Raw genomic sequence first — 16,761 nt, 5'->3', positions numbered from 1 at the left:
AAATCTACCCACCAATATTACTTATAAATGTTCACAAAAATTCACAACAAAATACTAGTAAAGTGAATGCAGTAACATTATTTTTTTTAAAAAAAGGATAATACATCATAACCAAATGGGATTTACCCCAGGATTGCAAGATTATTCCAACATATGAAAATCAACCAGTGTAATGGATCATATTAATAAGCAAAAAGGACAAAAATATAGGATTATCCAATTGATGCAGAAAAAAATATAAAATCCAACTTTTTTCATGACAAAAACACTAAACCATCTAAGAATAGAAGGGAATTTTCTAGGCTTATAAATGGCATCTGTGAAAACATACAGCAAACATCCTATTTAATGATAATAGACTAAAGGTTCTCTTTTCAAGAACAGGATGAGGATGTTTACTTTCACCATTTCTATTCAACATTGTAATTATAGATTCTAATCAGGGAACATGAGTAAAGAAAAATAAATAAGTCAAAAGCATTCAAATCAGAGAGGAATAAGTAAGATCATCTCTATTTGCATATACCATAATCTTATAATAGAAAATCCTAAGGAATACAAACACACATACACAAAAACTAATAGAGCAAATGAACAAGTTTGAAAAGGTTGCAAGAAATGATATCAAGATACAAAAACAGTTATATTTCTAGACATAAAACAATGAACAATCAGAAAATAAAATTAAGAAAACAATTCCATGTATAAGGGTGAAATAATAAAATACATAGGAATAAACAATAAAATAAGTGCAATATTTCTATACTGAAAAGTATAAAACACCATTGAAAGAAATCAAAGAAAACCTAATTATGTTAGACATCTTTCCATTACTATCATGAAATACCTCAGGCAGATAAACTTATAAAGTAAAAAGGTTTATTTAGTTCATAGTTTGGGAGGTTCAAGGGCATAGAACATGCTCAGTTCTAGTGAGGATTCCAACAGCTAATTCACATCATGGTAAACAGCAATGACAAGAGCACATATAGGAGCAAACAGTCACATTTCTATGTAGGAAGCCAGAGAGCAACTTGGGGGTCCAGCTCATGCTTTTATAATAATTTGCTCTTGTAAGAATAATTCAGGACGCCATGAGAATATACCTTTATCTCCTCTAAGGAGAGGGAAATCAATGACCCACGGACCTCACATTAGCCCTCACCTCTCAAAGGTTCCACAAATACACCACCCTGGGAAGCAAGCCTCTAATATATGAACCCTTGGGAGACAAACCACATCCACACCATGGTAGTAATTAAATAAAAAAGACATCCTGTGCTCACAAATTGAAGGATGTAATATTGTTAAGACGATAATACTCCCTAAACTGATCTAGAGGTTCAACATTCTGGCTGTCTTTTTTACAGAAATAGATAAGCTGATCTTAAAATTATAATGGAAACAGATGGGACTCAGAGTAGCCAAGGCAATCTTGAAGAAAGTTGGAGGACTCATGCTTCCCAATTTTAAATCTTACTACAACATTCCAGTGATTTTAAAATGGGCAGTATTGGTAAAGGACAGACATAAACCTCAATGGAATAAAATAGAGAGTCCAAAAATAAGTTTAAACATTTATGCTTTATTGATTCCCAACAAAGTTTCTAGGGCAATTCAATGCAGCAATGAATCACCTTTTCAATAAATTATGCTGGAACAAATGAATATCCACTTGCAAAAAGAATGAATTTTCACCTCTGCCTCACACTGTAGACAAAAGTTAACTGGAAAAAGATCAGAAACCTAAATTTAAAAGGTAAAACTATACAATTCTTAAAAGTAATTGTTGGTAAATTCTTATGACTTTGGATTAAGTAATATACGCAAAGATACTTCCCTCAAAAATACAAATTGGACTTCATCAAAATTTAAAACTTTGTGCTTCAAAGGGCACTACTAAAAAAGTGAATGGATCTAGCATCCAAAATATATAAAGAACTTACAAATCTATAATAAAAACAATAAAAAGGGATAAGGATTTGAATACACATTTCTTACAAAAATGTACAAGTACCAAATATGCACACAAAAAAGGACATTCAGCATCATTAGATATTAGGTAAATGTAAATCAAACCCAGTGAAACATCATGTTATAACCCTTAGAGTGGCTATAATCAAAAAGACAAGCATGTGTTGATAAATGTAGAGAAATTAGAATCTCATACCCTCTGGTAGAAATGCAAAAGGTTGTTGTCACTTTGTAAAGTATTCTGGAGTTCCTCAGAAGAGTTAACAAAGAGTTATCACTTTACCCAGTGATTTCACTCCTAGATACATAAAATTGAAAACACATGTCCACCCAAAAACTTGCACATAAATTTCATAAAATCATTATTCATAATAGCCAAAAAATAGAAGAAAACTGTTCCATCAATTGGTGAATGGATGAGCAAAATGTGGTATGTCTATAAATGGAATATTATTCAGCCACAAAAAGAATGTAGTCCTGATCCATGTTTCAACATAAATGAGCCTTGAAAAATGTTGTGCTAAGTAAAAGAAGTCAGACACAGAAATCTACATGATTCCATTTATATGAAATATTCAAAACAGACAAATCTGAAGAGTTAGATTGTAGAGTAGTAGTGGCCAGAGGATTGTGGAGGGAGAAATAGTGAGTGCTAATGAATCTGAAGTTGCTTTTGGAGGTTATAAAAATGTTTAAAGTTAGCTGTGAAAAGCTGCACAACCATGAAAATATGCTAAAAATAACTAAGTTGTATACTTTAAAAGAGTGGATTTTTATTATGTGGAAAGTGTATGTCAATTTCAAAAGAATAAAGGCAAAAATAAAAGATTTATTAAATGAAGAACAACTAAAAGATCTTGTTGCTAGGAAGAACAGGAACCAAAATGGCAATTATCTTAGTGAATATAGTACACTAATTTCCTTTAAAATATGATGACTACTGAAAAGAAAATTTGCAACTTTGTCTATTGGGGCTGTCAATGTTTCTAGATGTAATACACATGAAACATATACCACTGAACAGAGAAGGATAAACAGTCCTCTAGACTATAAGGCTTCTATGCTTTATTTAAATGTTAGCTCTAAGTAGACTATGAAAAGTTAGGTTGCAATTCCTTGAGAAACCATTAAAGAATAAGAATAAAGTGATAAAGCCCAAGGCCATCAGATAACTTAGTGGAATACTCTCTAAATTTTGATTTGAAAATTTACATAGTCAAACAAAAAGAAGCAGGAAAGAGAGAAGAACAAAAAAAGTAGTGGGCACAAACAAAACAGATAACAAAAGGGTAAACTTAAATCCAAATAAATCAGTAATTACATTAAACGTAAATGGTCCAACACGCCAACTAAAAGACATTAAAGCTCAATTGAATTTTTTAAAAGACCCTAATATATGCTAGATATAAAAGCCAAAGTCTTTCCTGTGCCTTACAAAATTCTACAAGATTTGTCCTCTCCATTTCCTCTCAGACCTCATCTCCTGTTCTCTTCTCCTTCATTCACCATAGACCTGACTGATAAATTCACAGAAAAACCCATGTTAAACCTCACCTCAGGAATGCTGTCATCAAAATTCAGAATGTTGAGAAACCACTAGATGTTTAACCTAGTCTCTCCAACAAATCAACTGCAAGGAGGATAAAATATAGAGGGGGGGATTTCTAGATTAGATGAGCCTTTAGACAAATTTAAGTCTCAATATAAGACCAGATTTATACACACACACACACACACACGTGCACACATATGTGGGTGTATATAATAGTTGGGGAATTGGAGCCATGAGGGGATATGTGACATTAAATAATTAAGAAATTATTGTTAATCTTAGTTGCAAATAGGATTTAAATGGGATTTTGGATATTTTTAAAGAGTCCTTCCCATTTAGAAATACAGGATGAAATATGTATGGATATATTGATATGGCAACATACTAGGGGGTAGGAGAAATGTAAGAACATTGATCACTAATCATTCTTGCAGTCAAATAGTGGATACAAAAATTCATCTTTATATAAATTAAGTTGTTGTTATGTTTAAAATTTTCCATATGATTCAGTCAGCTTTCCATTGCTGTGACAAAATACATGAGATAAATGGCTTAAAAGGAGAAAAGATTTATTTTGTCTCTTGGTTTCAATCCATTATCACTTGGCTCTATCGATTCTGGGTCTGGGATGAGGCAAAACATCCTGGTGGGGAGTGCACCCAGTGACAGCCAGGAAGCAAGGAGAGAGCATGTTTTTATGACAAAGACACACACACACACACACACACACACACACACTATTGTATAAATCCATCAATGGTTTAAACTATTGAGGAGGTCCGAGCTTTTATGACCTGATCACCTCTAAAAGGCCCTATCTCTGAACACTACAGCATTAAGGACCAAGCCATCAATGTTTGATCTTTTGGAGGACATTAAGATCCAAATCATAACAGCAGGTGTCTCTAAAATCTGAAGGTCTACCATGTCAGGCATATAGGCCAAAGAATGACTCACAGGTCTCTGGGAAACATTAGAACCAATACTGAAAAGCATATATCATGGTGTTTTCAGCTGTCAGCTCTAGAAACCAACACTGGGGTCTGCCACTGTGTATCAGCGTGATCTTGGACTTCACTTCTCCATTTCTGGATTTCCTCAGAAGTGAAATGGAGTGACAGTATCTACCCTATGGCTCTGTTGTGAAGAGTAAGTGAATTCACAGGTATAAAGCACTGTCTTAGAACATCATCTGGTCCATAGAAAGCTCTCAAAAATAGTATTATTTCCCTTACTATTATTACATAGGAAAAATAATTGAAATGAACCACCAGGGTCTTGAAACAAATGTATCGAAAATATGTTTTTAATCTTGATGAAGTTCACAAATGACACAATTTTGACATTTCCTTAAACAAACTGCACAATCGTGTTCTTAGACAACAAGGCACAACATCACCTTACCATCTGTGTTCCCAGAGGCTACAAGAGGCAGTGATTTCGTGTCCCCTACAGTTTGGCAGAGCTACCATGATCAACAGGATGGTCCTCAAAGAACCAATTTGCTATTAGATAAGCCAATGGGAAATGCCATCACATTTACTGAACATAGCATTAAATATAAAAATGATGCACAACAAATATGGAATTAGCTTATTTTGCATTCAGTTTCATTCCTTTCAAGTGACAAATGGTGCTTCTAGATGCAAACGTGTGTATCTTCCATGGGGCCTTCCCACCCAGTTGTTGTCAACAGAAATTAATAGAAGTGGTGAGTTCAGCTTCATGGTTACCTGAGATGAGAGAAGAAAAAAAAATAGAAAAACACAAGAGAAAGAAGAGGAGAAGGAAAAAGAAGGAGGAAAAGGAGAGGGGGTGAATAGGAGGAGAAAGATAAGGAAAAGAGGAGAAAGACAAGAAGTGAATAACTATAATGATCACTGAAAAAGAAACCCATTAATTTACAGAAGTCAACAACATTTATGAATTATGGTTATGAGATATTTGCATGCTTGTAAGAGAAATGAAGATAAAAATAATTCAATAATCACTATTAATACTGATGGCAGTGTGACTAGAGCTCCCTGGTCTGAATCTGTGAACACTGACCAAGGGATGAGCCCTGTTTGAACCCGCGCTCCTTGGTGAGGACTGGTCCTGGTTAAGGTTTGAAGGCCCCCCCCCCTTTCTGAATCCAGAATTTTCTTCATTTCTTTTCTCAGAAAAATAACATTGCATCTCGGAAGCCTGTCTCAGCATTCTGAATTCATGCTCAGTTCTAGAAGGAATTTACTATGTCAGAAGGAAGGATGGAACTGGAGAGAAAGGACCTGAAGAACCTAGCAGGATGAGCAGGTTTCAAAATGCGAACCCCAACTTCCAAACTCCTCCTTCTCTTCTCCCAAAGCCCAGGGCACTCACCTTCTTCCTGGGCTCTCTAGCTGCTCAGGCCTGAAGGTCTCTACGGCGCCGGCCAAAGGCTTGGGCACCCACATTGGTGGGCACGAAGTTGTCCTTTACCACACCCCCTGACCTGCTCAGCAAGCCTGCCAGCCTCTGGCTCGCGCAGGTGGCAGTGTTGCAGGCTCTCTTCTGGGCAGTGGCACTGGTTTGCAGGATGGAGAGAGAAGAGAAGGCCTGTGAGTGAGGGCTGGGGGAGGAGCCCACCCCGTGGGACCTTCACAAAGAGAAAGCAGCCCTTAGATATACCACTTAACAATAAGCATTTCTCCTAAGTGCAATTATCAAAGCTGTTAGGGGAAATGGCCTGGCAGCCTTTGGTAGGAGCTCTGCCCAAAAAAATCACCAAAAAGAGTTCCCAGCTATGGGGTACATACTGAAACCCTGCATTTATCATTCAAGAGGCATAAATGGCAAGGCTCAGCCCCACTCCAAAACACTCAAGGCATATATAGAGACCATACCCCAGCCACAGCAGCAACAAAACCACTTTCCATAGGAAAATGAAATTTCCCTAAAGTCTTACCTTAAATAAGCTCAGAGGACCTGGTTTGCAGCATCCTGTCCCAGAAATTCTTACCTGCTCCTTAGCACACTGTTCTTCTGCTACAGCTGGATCACAGAGATCACCCACCAAGCCCTATATCCAGCTGCTCTAAAGCTAAGGCTCCATCTAAGCCAAGGCACTGGACATCATAAGCCTTGACCATGGCCCAGAGCAAAGACCACTAAAGCTCAGGTTCTTTTAGAAAAATAAATTCATTTGTCAAATGGTGGAGCATGAGGCATGTGCTTATTTTAGTACATGCATAAGCAAGAACTGGAAAGCTATGCTACAAAATTCTCTGAGGGCTTAAGCTTTACCTGCTGTCTCTTACCTCTGATCTATGACTTCTGTTCTCTCCCTTTCCATCCTGAGGTCCCCAACATACTGTGTCATAAGCAAAGCTACTAATATCAGCTTGAAGAACATTCAGAGAGGAATCCACATGCATCAAGTTCATAAAAGGGAACAAGAAAGGAAATCAGGAAGGAGTGGGAGGAGCTCAGTTGGCATCCTGGGTACTCCCAAAGTGAAGGTAGCTGTCCCTCTGCAAGTTTTTTGGCCAAATCCCTTTTCTTGCCAGGTGTTTAAAGCCCAAAATTGATGCCACAGAAGGTATGAAAGTTGTTCAGATCCTGCCAGTATGTGCCCAGTGTGCAGATATTCAGATTACCGCATTGCTTAGCTCCAAGCCACAGGAAAAAGACATGCCAGACAGAACCATGCACCAGGACCAGCCCCTGTGGACAGTCAGCAGAAGGTTAGACCAGACAGGGAAACTATGAGGGGGACAGGAGATGTGGATGGGGGTGGGGGAAGCTCACACATCCTCCATTAGGAGGACTCAGAGGTGCAGTGGGCCAGGGCAGTGGTAAGGAAGGGTGACCTTTTCTGGCATTCCACATGCTGTGCAGACCTTCAAGCTTGCTTGGCAGAGCATTCTCTGGGTGGATGCAGGTCAACACATGCCTCTGCTATGGCAGTGCTGGGGTCAGGCCAGGGTTGGTCTCTTTTCCAAGATCAGGGTACACAAGCAGGTAGATCTAGGGAAGGGTGCTCTCCCTGGTTTTGTGACAACATTCACATCTCTCTAGATGTCCCCAACCTACCTTAGACATGGAGCTATCTGTCCCCATCCCCCCAAAGCCCTTCACCTTCACTTTGCAAGTGAGAAATGAAGACTCCTTGCAGGAAGAAAGAATAACATACCCAGGTGACGTTTCTAAAACCAGGGATACAGATTCCATCCTCTGGCTTCACACTTACTATTCCTAATATCCAGTTCTGGGATGTCTCCCAGTTCTGAAAGACCAACTTCCATAGTCAGTGATTCCACACTCTTCATCCCATTCCCCATTACTTTCAGAAATTGATCTTTTTAATGCATCAAACCACAGTCCCTCCAGTTCCACCAGGATCTCTGTTTTCCATGGAGCCTGAGAGTAGCTGAGTCCCACAGCCAGCTGAATAAGAACAGCCCGCTGGACTCCTGGGCAGGTGAGTTTTTCATACCTCTCTGGAGTAGGTCCTCCTCTGTATGTCAGGGCCAGGTGGGGAGTCTTACCTGGAGCCCCCTGTCTCCTGTTCCAGGTCACTGGCCTTCATTTGCACATAGTCCTTCACCAGTGCAGCCAGCAGGAGGCGTGCTTCCTCCTCGCCCAGTGCGGTCAGGTCTGGAATGCTCTCCAAGGCAGACCTGCGAAGGGGAAACAAACCCAGTGCAACCTTTGAGCCCCTGCCTGCCCCCCTCCCAGGCAGCCAGGCTCCTGGTACCTGCTTCTTCCCCTAAGGATATAGCTACCCTTTCTCCCAGTGAAGTGGGAATGAGGACGCTGATTCATGGGGAACCACACTGACTCTTAAGGCATAGAGCTGTCTGATCCCTGGGGCAGTGAGAGAGGAGTGTGCTCTGGGTTTCAGGATGTCTCACCTGAATGGTGCTGCTGGGAGGCTGACTGCCTGGCATAGGACCAAGATGCTGACAGCCAGGAAGGGTGAGAATTTCCAAAAGACCATGATGCCTCTCTGTAAAAGGAGAATGACGTTATGACTGCACCAGGACCACAAACCTAGCTTCCAGTCCTGTTCTTGCCACAACTGCCATGTGACCTCAGGCAGGTAACTTCACCTCCTGGTGCCTCTGTTCCTTTATTTGCCAGAATGCTGCTGTGAATCTCAAAAGTGGTAGTCAAGTGGTTTGATAGAGAAGAGGCAAGTGGAGGGGCCCGGTGGGGAGGCGTTGGGTTCTGTTTCCTGGTAGGACAGAGAAGCCCATATGCACACATTTTGCCCTGATATGTTAAGAAACCATGAGCGGACACACCCTGCTGTACACTTGCCCTCGTTGTGCTTGTCTTCTCACTGAAGTTTTAAGACCACCTTCTCCGCTGGCGGTCCAGCCAAAGCGTGGGGGGAAGAGGCTGGAAGGGTGAATTGGAAAGGGACACTCGGTCTGAGGATTTGGATTGGGGGCTTTTTTTTTTTTTTTTTTTTTTTGGCGCGTCAGTTACAGGTGCCTCGGGACTGCAGAAGTGCAGTTCTGCAGCAGGCGCTAGGTGCCCACCCCTTGAGTTGAGCCCACTCAACTGAAAGCACTGCCCCAGATCTGGTGTCACGTCCCTGGAACGCTCGTGGGCTGGAGACGCCTCAAAGGAAAAATTTTAGGGCTCCACTTTCCCGGGAACCAAACGTGATCACTAAGGACACAGACTTGAAACAACTCCTACAGAACCCTGCCCGCCGACGCGCTCCAAACGCAGAAGTCACACACACCCCTACCTAAACTTGCCCAGCTCCCAGCGCCCATGCGGAGCTCTCTGGGTGCCGGGGGTTCCACCCGCTTTAGTTAAGAGAAAATGCCTGGACAGCCCTAAACAGCACGGCTTCACCCCAGTCAGAAGAGAGTAGTACCACCAGGCTGCGGATAAGCGGAAATGGCGGAGAGACGAAAGAGAAGCAGGCAGGCAGATGGAGCAAAGTAGAGGAATTAATGGAGAGAGGCAGAATATCAGAGTAAGCAGAATGAGAAGTTTCTCACCTGGTAACTCGAGTTTCAGCACTGAAGAGCGACGATCCACGAGAACACAACACCTGCTGTGGGTGCCTTCTCGCCAGAGCCCCAAGGCATTTATTCCAGTGATATCCGGAAGGAGGGGGTCCCCCGCCTGCTCCGCCAATCCTAAGTGGCCAAGAACAACCAATCACAGGACTAACCGAGCTCCTCCTAGTGCGTCACACATCCACCTCTCTACCCTGTTTCTGGAGGTGGGGGGCATCCGCTCCCGCCTTTGCTTGCATTGAGGTCATTGTTGGGAGAAGGAGTGCCCAAGAGAAGGCGGATACGTCTAGAAACTGGAGGCACATTGGGGGAATTTGGAGGGTCCAGAGTTTCTCCCACTTCCTTGATGCATGAACTCCAGCATCTCCTACTCCTGCCTGGACCCCCAGGGAGGTTGAACCTTAATCCTGGGTTCTAAAAGGACTTCAGCAGAAATAGCATCGGAGGAGTAGTGAAGGAGGAGGAGTGAGGGCCCTTGAAACATTCTCTTTGAATCTCTGTGCTCCTGGGGTATTCCCTCCCACATGTGTGCCCAAGTGCCAAAGTCCTCAAAAATGGCTGTTTTGCTTTCAATCTGGCAGCCAAGCCTCCTCCGCCCCACTCCTCTGAAACTGAAACGGTAGGAACAGAAGAGGGGATTGGGGAGAGCGCTAACTTGGCCCTGCATGCACAGAAGGTTTTGCATCCCCTTACCCATCAGGTACCTCCAAATCCTAGACTGGGTTTGACATCCTCAGCCCCAACCCGGACCCTTAACTGCTGCACAGCTGCCCTGCCCCTCTGTCTTGTGTTTGCCAAAATGCAGGGCTGGGACTGCCTGTGCCCATCTCTCTTGCTCTTCATCCCCACCGCACTTCCCTGAAGGCCCTGGAGCTGAGCTATCTGGATGGATTCCAGAGCCCAAACTTGGAGAGGAAGAGAGCCGCAGGAGGCGGCCTTCCTATAGACTTTGACATCTGTTCCTTGCGCACCAGAAGGTGCGCATCACCCAGGCACTTACCTGAACCCCACACATGCTCTGCATTTCGCATTCACACTCACCGCCTCGGACAGAGCCCTCCCGGGAAAATGCTGTCTGCCATCAGCCACCCGCAAAAGGGCGCGCGGACACTAACCCCACCCCCCCAGACATGAAAGCAACCCCGAGTGTTTCTGCTTTACGAAGTAGGTGCGTTTTACACACAGAGGGGTACACATTGTCCCCCAAACATGCACACCGATAAACACATCCACACACGGGATCTCAGCATCTCCCTTTTTTCTTACGGAAAGCGGGTTCTGAGTGGATGCTGTCCACTCCCACCCCGACCCCCGCTCCCAGAGGGACAGAAGATCCCATCTCTGGCCAGAGGAGCTTGCAGCGGGGTGGGGTAGAGACGGTGAGGATATCAATCAATCAATCAATCAATAACGAGTTTCGTCCACTCTTCAGGATTGCCCTGCACAGTTTGGTAGCTGCGCAGTTGCCCCCAAATGTGCCCGCCGGCGCCCCTGTAGCCCCGCAAGGATTTAGGGAACCCTACCCAGGGGAGTAGGGCAGGAAATGAAGCCAGGGGCTTACTGGATTCTCTCGCTAGTGCTCACTGTTTCAGTGAGTCAGAAAGGAGCTTTGGGAAGTGCCTCCAGTCCTCTTGGTCATATGTCTCTGATGGGTTGATCTCTAGTACCGGAGCAATCAAAACTCCAGGTGACACCCAGAAAAGTTCCAACCCTCACCTCGGGTAAGTCCCGTTGGGACTGCCGTCCGGGTGCGCAGAGAGCAATCAGGCGGGTCACGTCATTGTTGCCTTGTCCCCTGGGAAGGCAGTGCAGGACCTAGACCGTGGCTCCGTGGCTCCAGCAGTGGCGAACTAAAAGTGGGGCAGAAAGGCTCCCAAGACCTTTGTAATTCCACACGAGGCTCCGAGGCTCTCTAAGGGGGTCTATACAAAAGGAGGGATTCTCAGCACCCTGATTGCTGGGTTCGCTTTCAGATGGAACAAGGGTCACTAAGGCAGACTTTACTTTGGAACCTTCCTACCAAAGCCACCTAAATACTAAGGAAATATCTGTGGATATTTCTGCCCACCGGCACCACCTTTTCCTGGACAACCACCTTCTCTGAGTTCTGGCAGAGCTCGCGGCAGCACCAAGCTCCACATAGGGTCAGTGTGGCCGGGTGAGGGCACAGGGATGGTCCGGAACACCCTACATCCTTGAGCCCCTGTCTCTCCCGCCCCGCGGGAATCATCAATGACTTGCGGGATCCAGGAAGCAGGTGGGGAGCACAAGAGGAGTCTTGATTTGTATTTGGCCTCTTGCAAAGCCCCCAATTTTTAATTTAAAGCCAACAGGATCTCCAAAGACTAGGTCTGTGACACTAGGATTTTTATGTATGTATGTATGTATGTATGTATGTATGTATGTATGTATGTATTGGAACAGACATCCATACTGGCACCAAGCAGGGCACAATCTTGGGCTGAGCCCAGTGCTCAACAGACGTTCTAGGTAACCCACAATATGCACATGACTACTGCTGGGGTGGTGTAGGCTGTGGTTTCTATAAAGGCCTCCAGGACTCATCCCTGTTAAGTATACCTGGTTCTGCAAGTTGGTTCTCTTCTTGAGTGCATTAATAGGATCAGCTATTTTAGCTCAGAGCATCCAGAGTAATTGGATCTAGTCTTCTTCCTCCACTAGTGTCTTTGAACAATGCACGGCACACAGTAGGTGCTCAGCAAATGCTCAGTGAAGGCAGAAAGAAACAAATGATGAATTAATCAACAGTTCCATTAGCCTAAGAATCAGACAGTAAATTCACAGCCAAGTTGAATTGAGCTGTAGACCCAATTTAGATCTGTCAAATAAAAGAGTACATAGTTGTTCTGAATGTGCACCTCTTTTTATTTAATAAAAGAAATTAGTGTCCTGATGAACACTTTTAGGGATCTGATGTGAAAGGAAGTACTGAAGTCTTCTCTTCAGGAGTCCACCAGCTTGAAAAGCAAAACAAGGCGATTTTCCTCAGCCCATCCTTGTATTACATTAGTGCATGAATGGGAAGAAAAGCCAATAAGATAATTTGCTTTTGAAATTGAGAAAATTGCATCTTGATTTCCCTGGAACTATTTTGAGTTTCAAGCCATCTCCAATCAACCTAACTAGCATGAGGATTTACTGAGAATAGTTTCCTAGGAATATCTTCAGCTTTTGAGTCACCTTTTAAATATTTTGATGTGCAGCTTAAATATTTCACATCATTACTTTTAGGTTTTGAAAATGGTAGTCTTAAATTTTAGAAAGAAGCTCCATATGCTATAGCTTTTGAAGTGTATTTTTATTTATTTTAACTTACTATTTTCTTAGCAGATTTCCTAAGAAGAAATATTCCATAGGAGAAAGTTTCATTCATTCAACATAAATTTATTGAAGAACCTACTATGTGCCAGGCATTGTTCTAGGTGCTAGGAATTCACAGTAAACAAAACAAAAACTCCTTTCCTCCAGGTGCTTGTATTACAGTAATGGGCTTAACAGGAATCCTTGTCTGTCACCCCCGCCCCCAAATATAACATATCCTATTTTAATACCCTCTCAATATTGAATATTATCTTTCAAGTCAGTAGTCAGGGTTTATATAATTAACACCATAAAAATATTATTTTCAGCTGAGCAAGAATCTTTGATTACATTTCTTTGCATATTTGTTTTATTTCATTAGCAATTCCCTGTTTTCACTTGCCTAGTTTTAGTTTTCTTTCTGCCTAATACTCATTTGTCTCTTTTCTTGGATTTTATCTGTTCATCCCTGATGATGACTCCCTCACTTCCTCACTTTGGTGGAGCATATTCACCAGTATATGATTAACAGTTTTCCTTGGGAAGAACTCTAAGTCAGAAATCATTTCATTTTGAATGTTCAAGGAATTCTCCACTTCCACTTCTTTTTTTTTTTTTTTTGTTTTGGTTTTGTTTGGTTGTTGTCAGTCATTATTGTTTGCTTTGTTGCTTTATAATCCCTATCTTCTTTTTCTCATCAGTGTTGGAAATTTTCATGAAGATGTACCTTATGCACCTTTGTGGGGACAGTTTTTATACGTTGTTCTGAATACTGAGGGAATACTTGCATATCCTTCAGTGCAGGAGAAATTTTTACTTTGTTTCATTGGTGATTTCCTCCTCTCATTTTGTTGTTGTTATTCAACTTCTTGGGAGGTTTTCTTGTTTTAAAACCTTTTTGATATTTTTCATATTCAAGAGTTTTTATTTTATCCTCTGACTGTACTTTTTTATGTACCTCTTGTACTTATTTAATGGGTTCACCATCTTTTAGCTTTCCAAGGCTATTAAACATTGGTTATTTGTTCTGTTCTTATAAGAGCTAATCTTTGCATTTCTAGTTCTCCTCAGCTGTTGATTTATATTGAAGAAGGAGGCAATAAAGTGCTAATTAGAAGCTGAGGATTGAAGAGTTGTCTGCACGGGGTCCTGAGTATAGAATGCTCAGATGGGAAGTGACTTTGCCATTTGTAGGGGGAGGGAGAACCCTTAACTATCAGTAGTTATGAGTCTTTTCTTTTGGTTTCTTGTTTGCCCTAAGAGGAGTCCTCTTATCTCCCAGGTGGGCTGAAGGTTGGAGTAAAGTATAAACTGATGAGGAAAGAAAGAAGCTTAGAGTCTACCATTCATTATGGTAATCTTCCAGTCTTTTCTGGGACCTAAAAGAAATTATAAGAAAATCCAAAACATACCCTCTCTTAAAGGCTTACAATCACTCCTACTTTCTGCCCATCCTGTAACTACCAGGCAGATGTAATCAACCACTCAAAGACCTGAACTTTTCTAGGTCCACATTTCGTGATGTTTTTTACTTACTATATTAGAGTTTAAAGTAGAAACATACACCTTCACATTGCTTTCCCTTCTTCCAAACCAGGTAAGAAGACTGGCCTGAGGGTGAGAAGTATAGACAGTCTTCACAGAGCCCTCCGTTTATACTCAGTCCTTAGCTGATTCCCGACATCCATGACAAGATACCTGCCCGGAGGCTGCTATCTCCAAAGCCAGAGAAACAGAGATGCCAACATCAAAAAGTCCCTTCTAGAGAATATTTTTAGAGTTGTCTGTGCCTGCCAGAGAATGAGCAAAGCATAGTGGCCCAGACCCAAACTGGTCATTCTGAAAGGTGGACAGTCTCAGTGAGTGACGTCAGGAATTACTCAGGTTGGTTTCCTCTGAGGTGATTAAAATTCTCTCTGGCTCAGACGCATAAGAACCAAATTGATTCTCCCTGACAGAATTGTTCCGTACTGCAAAGGAGGTAGAAATATAGTCTTTAAAACTTCCTTGTAAGGCTAATTTGAGTAAAATCTCCATCATTCAGTGCTCTCAGACAATGAGAGTTTGGGGTAAAGTAAACTCCAGGTAACTGAAACATAGTTTAAATGGAAAGCACACTTCTAAAAGGCCATTATGGATGGAACCCCTCTTAAAATGCATAACATTTCCTCTTAACCTTCTCTGGATGACTCATACAACATCAGTCACAGTGCTGTCTCCTGAGTCAGGATCTGAGTTAGCCAAATGGTTTCCCACCATACCAGCTGACCCCCGGTTGCTGTGCTTTTGAGCTCTTGACCCATCATTTTTAGTTGTTCATTTTCTTCCTCACAGGATCTCATGTTTTTAACTTTGAAGTTTTCTTCTATTTACTGTTAATATTTCTGCCTTTAGCCCCAGACCCATTCTACCTGGATTTTCACCTCCTAATTCAATTCCATTGGGAAAACAGTAGAAGCACACTCAGTAGAGGTGGGTGGAGCAAATCAAAAGTAAGAAGGGTTAAGAGAAAGGTCTAGGTGTCTTTCCTGTGCAGCTATAATGCATTGACTTAGTACAGTCAGTCACTCAAAGACCCTTCTCCTATCTTTTCTAGCCCTCGACTATGACCTAGAAGAAGGGGAATTCTAGATAGATGAGTGTTTTCTTGATGTTAAAGACATTTAATATAGGCTGTAGGTTTAAAAGAGCATCTTGCATAATATGCTCCAATATTCTGCAATTATGAAGAGGTTGTATCTCAGCTCTATCCAATACAAGAGCCAGGAGTCATATGTGGCCCTTGTGTACATGAAACATAGCTAGTGAAACTGAAGGGCTGATTTTAATTTTTTATTTAGTTTTAATTAATCTGAAAGTAGATCTCTGCATATGGCTAGTGGCTACTCTACTGAGCAGCACAGGTCCGCAGTATAGTTGTTAAATGCACAAATTATGGAGCCAGGCTGTCTGTTGTTGAATTCCGGATCCCACGTTTATTAGCTATGTGACCATAGCAAACCATTTAAACTTTTTGTGCCTGCCTTTGAGAAATAAGGATAATGCTATTACTTATTTCATAGAGCTGTTGAGAGGATTTCTAAAGGGCAATGGGGTTCTTAGAACAGTATAGGGCAAATAGTAAATGCTGTATAAATGCTAATCATTTTGCATTTCTCCAGAAACAGACCATAGAACAAAAACTTGGATACAAACCATTTGTTTGGGAGTTGCAGCAGTAAGGGAATAGGGAAGTGAGGCAGAGAAGGGAAAGTAGACATTTACAGAACATAATAATGAGACGAGTACTGCTGTAGACAGCTGAAACTTAACCCCTGGAGACCCTCTGGACGGACCACTATAGAAAACATGCCTCAGAATTGTCCCACCCAAGGAATGATAAATTATTTATCCACCAATTCCAATCCATCATCAGTTAAAGGGTATCATCACCTAATCATCCTGCCTCACAGACCTTCTGTGCCCAGAGAAAATCCCCAGGCAGATAGTTATAGGTGCTTGAAGTAAGAGCTGTAGGTGCGGATGGGAATGGCAAACCCTAGCAGAGTACCCAAACAGTCTGCTATAGCCCGTATTATTATTATTATTATAAAGTATCTGCCACTGCTGACCCTCCCTGGAAATAAGCAGAAATAAGTTTCCCATTCATAATATGTTGTGAAAGATGAACCAAAAGGCTGTGGTAGGCTGATGTGACTTCATTGGTTTCTCTGGTTCTTCTTATTCCTAAGATCTTTTCCCTCAAGTATCTAGAAGGTCATTTAATGGCTTCTTAGTCCTAGAGCCACTTGTCTTCATCTTTGATCAGTAGGCAAATTCACAGAAGTATCAGTGCCCTCAAACCCACAGAGAAGCTCACAGTTCCAAGGAAAATAGAGGACCAAAGACTCATTGTGGCTAGGTGAAGTTTGG

At 42.1% G+C, this 16,761-nt stretch overlaps 1 protein-coding gene across 1 annotated transcript; it reads right to left on the bottom strand.

Moving 5' to 3' along the window:
• Positions 1 to 4,816: 4,816 nt before the first annotated feature.
• On the bottom strand, positions 4,817 to 9,651 carry LOC107158113 (calcitonin gene-related peptide 2-like). The gene is made up of 5 exons (XM_048788400.1): positions 9,508 to 9,651; positions 8,401 to 8,495; positions 8,035 to 8,166; positions 5,888 to 6,071; positions 4,817 to 5,259 (listed from the first exon to the last, which is right to left on the bottom strand). The coding sequence occupies exons 2-4, from the start codon at positions 8,484 to 8,486 to the stop codon at positions 5,912 to 5,914; spliced, it is 378 nt and encodes a 125-aa protein (XP_048644357.1). The 5' UTR covers positions 8,487 to 8,495; positions 9,508 to 9,651; the 3' UTR covers positions 4,817 to 5,259; positions 5,888 to 5,911.
• Positions 9,652 to 16,761: the final 7,110 nt, after the last annotated feature.

This window comes from Marmota marmota, unplaced genomic scaffold (assembly GCF_001458135.2).
Source record: "Marmota marmota marmota unplaced genomic scaffold, marMar, whole genome shotgun sequence".
NCBI lineage: Eukaryota > Metazoa > Chordata > Mammalia > Rodentia > Sciuridae > Marmota > Marmota marmota.
This window is presented reverse-complemented; position numbering and strand designations above follow the sequence as displayed.

What these genes read in the sequence shown, in the direction of transcription:
- LOC107158113 (XM_048788400.1), bottom strand. Translation starts at nt 8,486, where the DNA reads ATGGTCTTTTGGAAATTCTCACCCTTCCTGGCTGTCAGCATCTTGGTC. An exon ending in CTCCCAGCAGCACCATTCAG is followed by an intron (nt 8,167 to 8,400) that starts GTGAGACATCCT and finishes TCCCCTTCGCAG; the next exon opens with GTCTGCCTTGGAGAGCATTC. An exon ending in CAGGAGACAGGGGGCTCCAG is followed by an intron (nt 6,072 to 8,034) that starts GTAAGACTCCCC and finishes CCTGCAAACCAG; the next exon opens with TGCCACTGCCCAGAAGAGAG.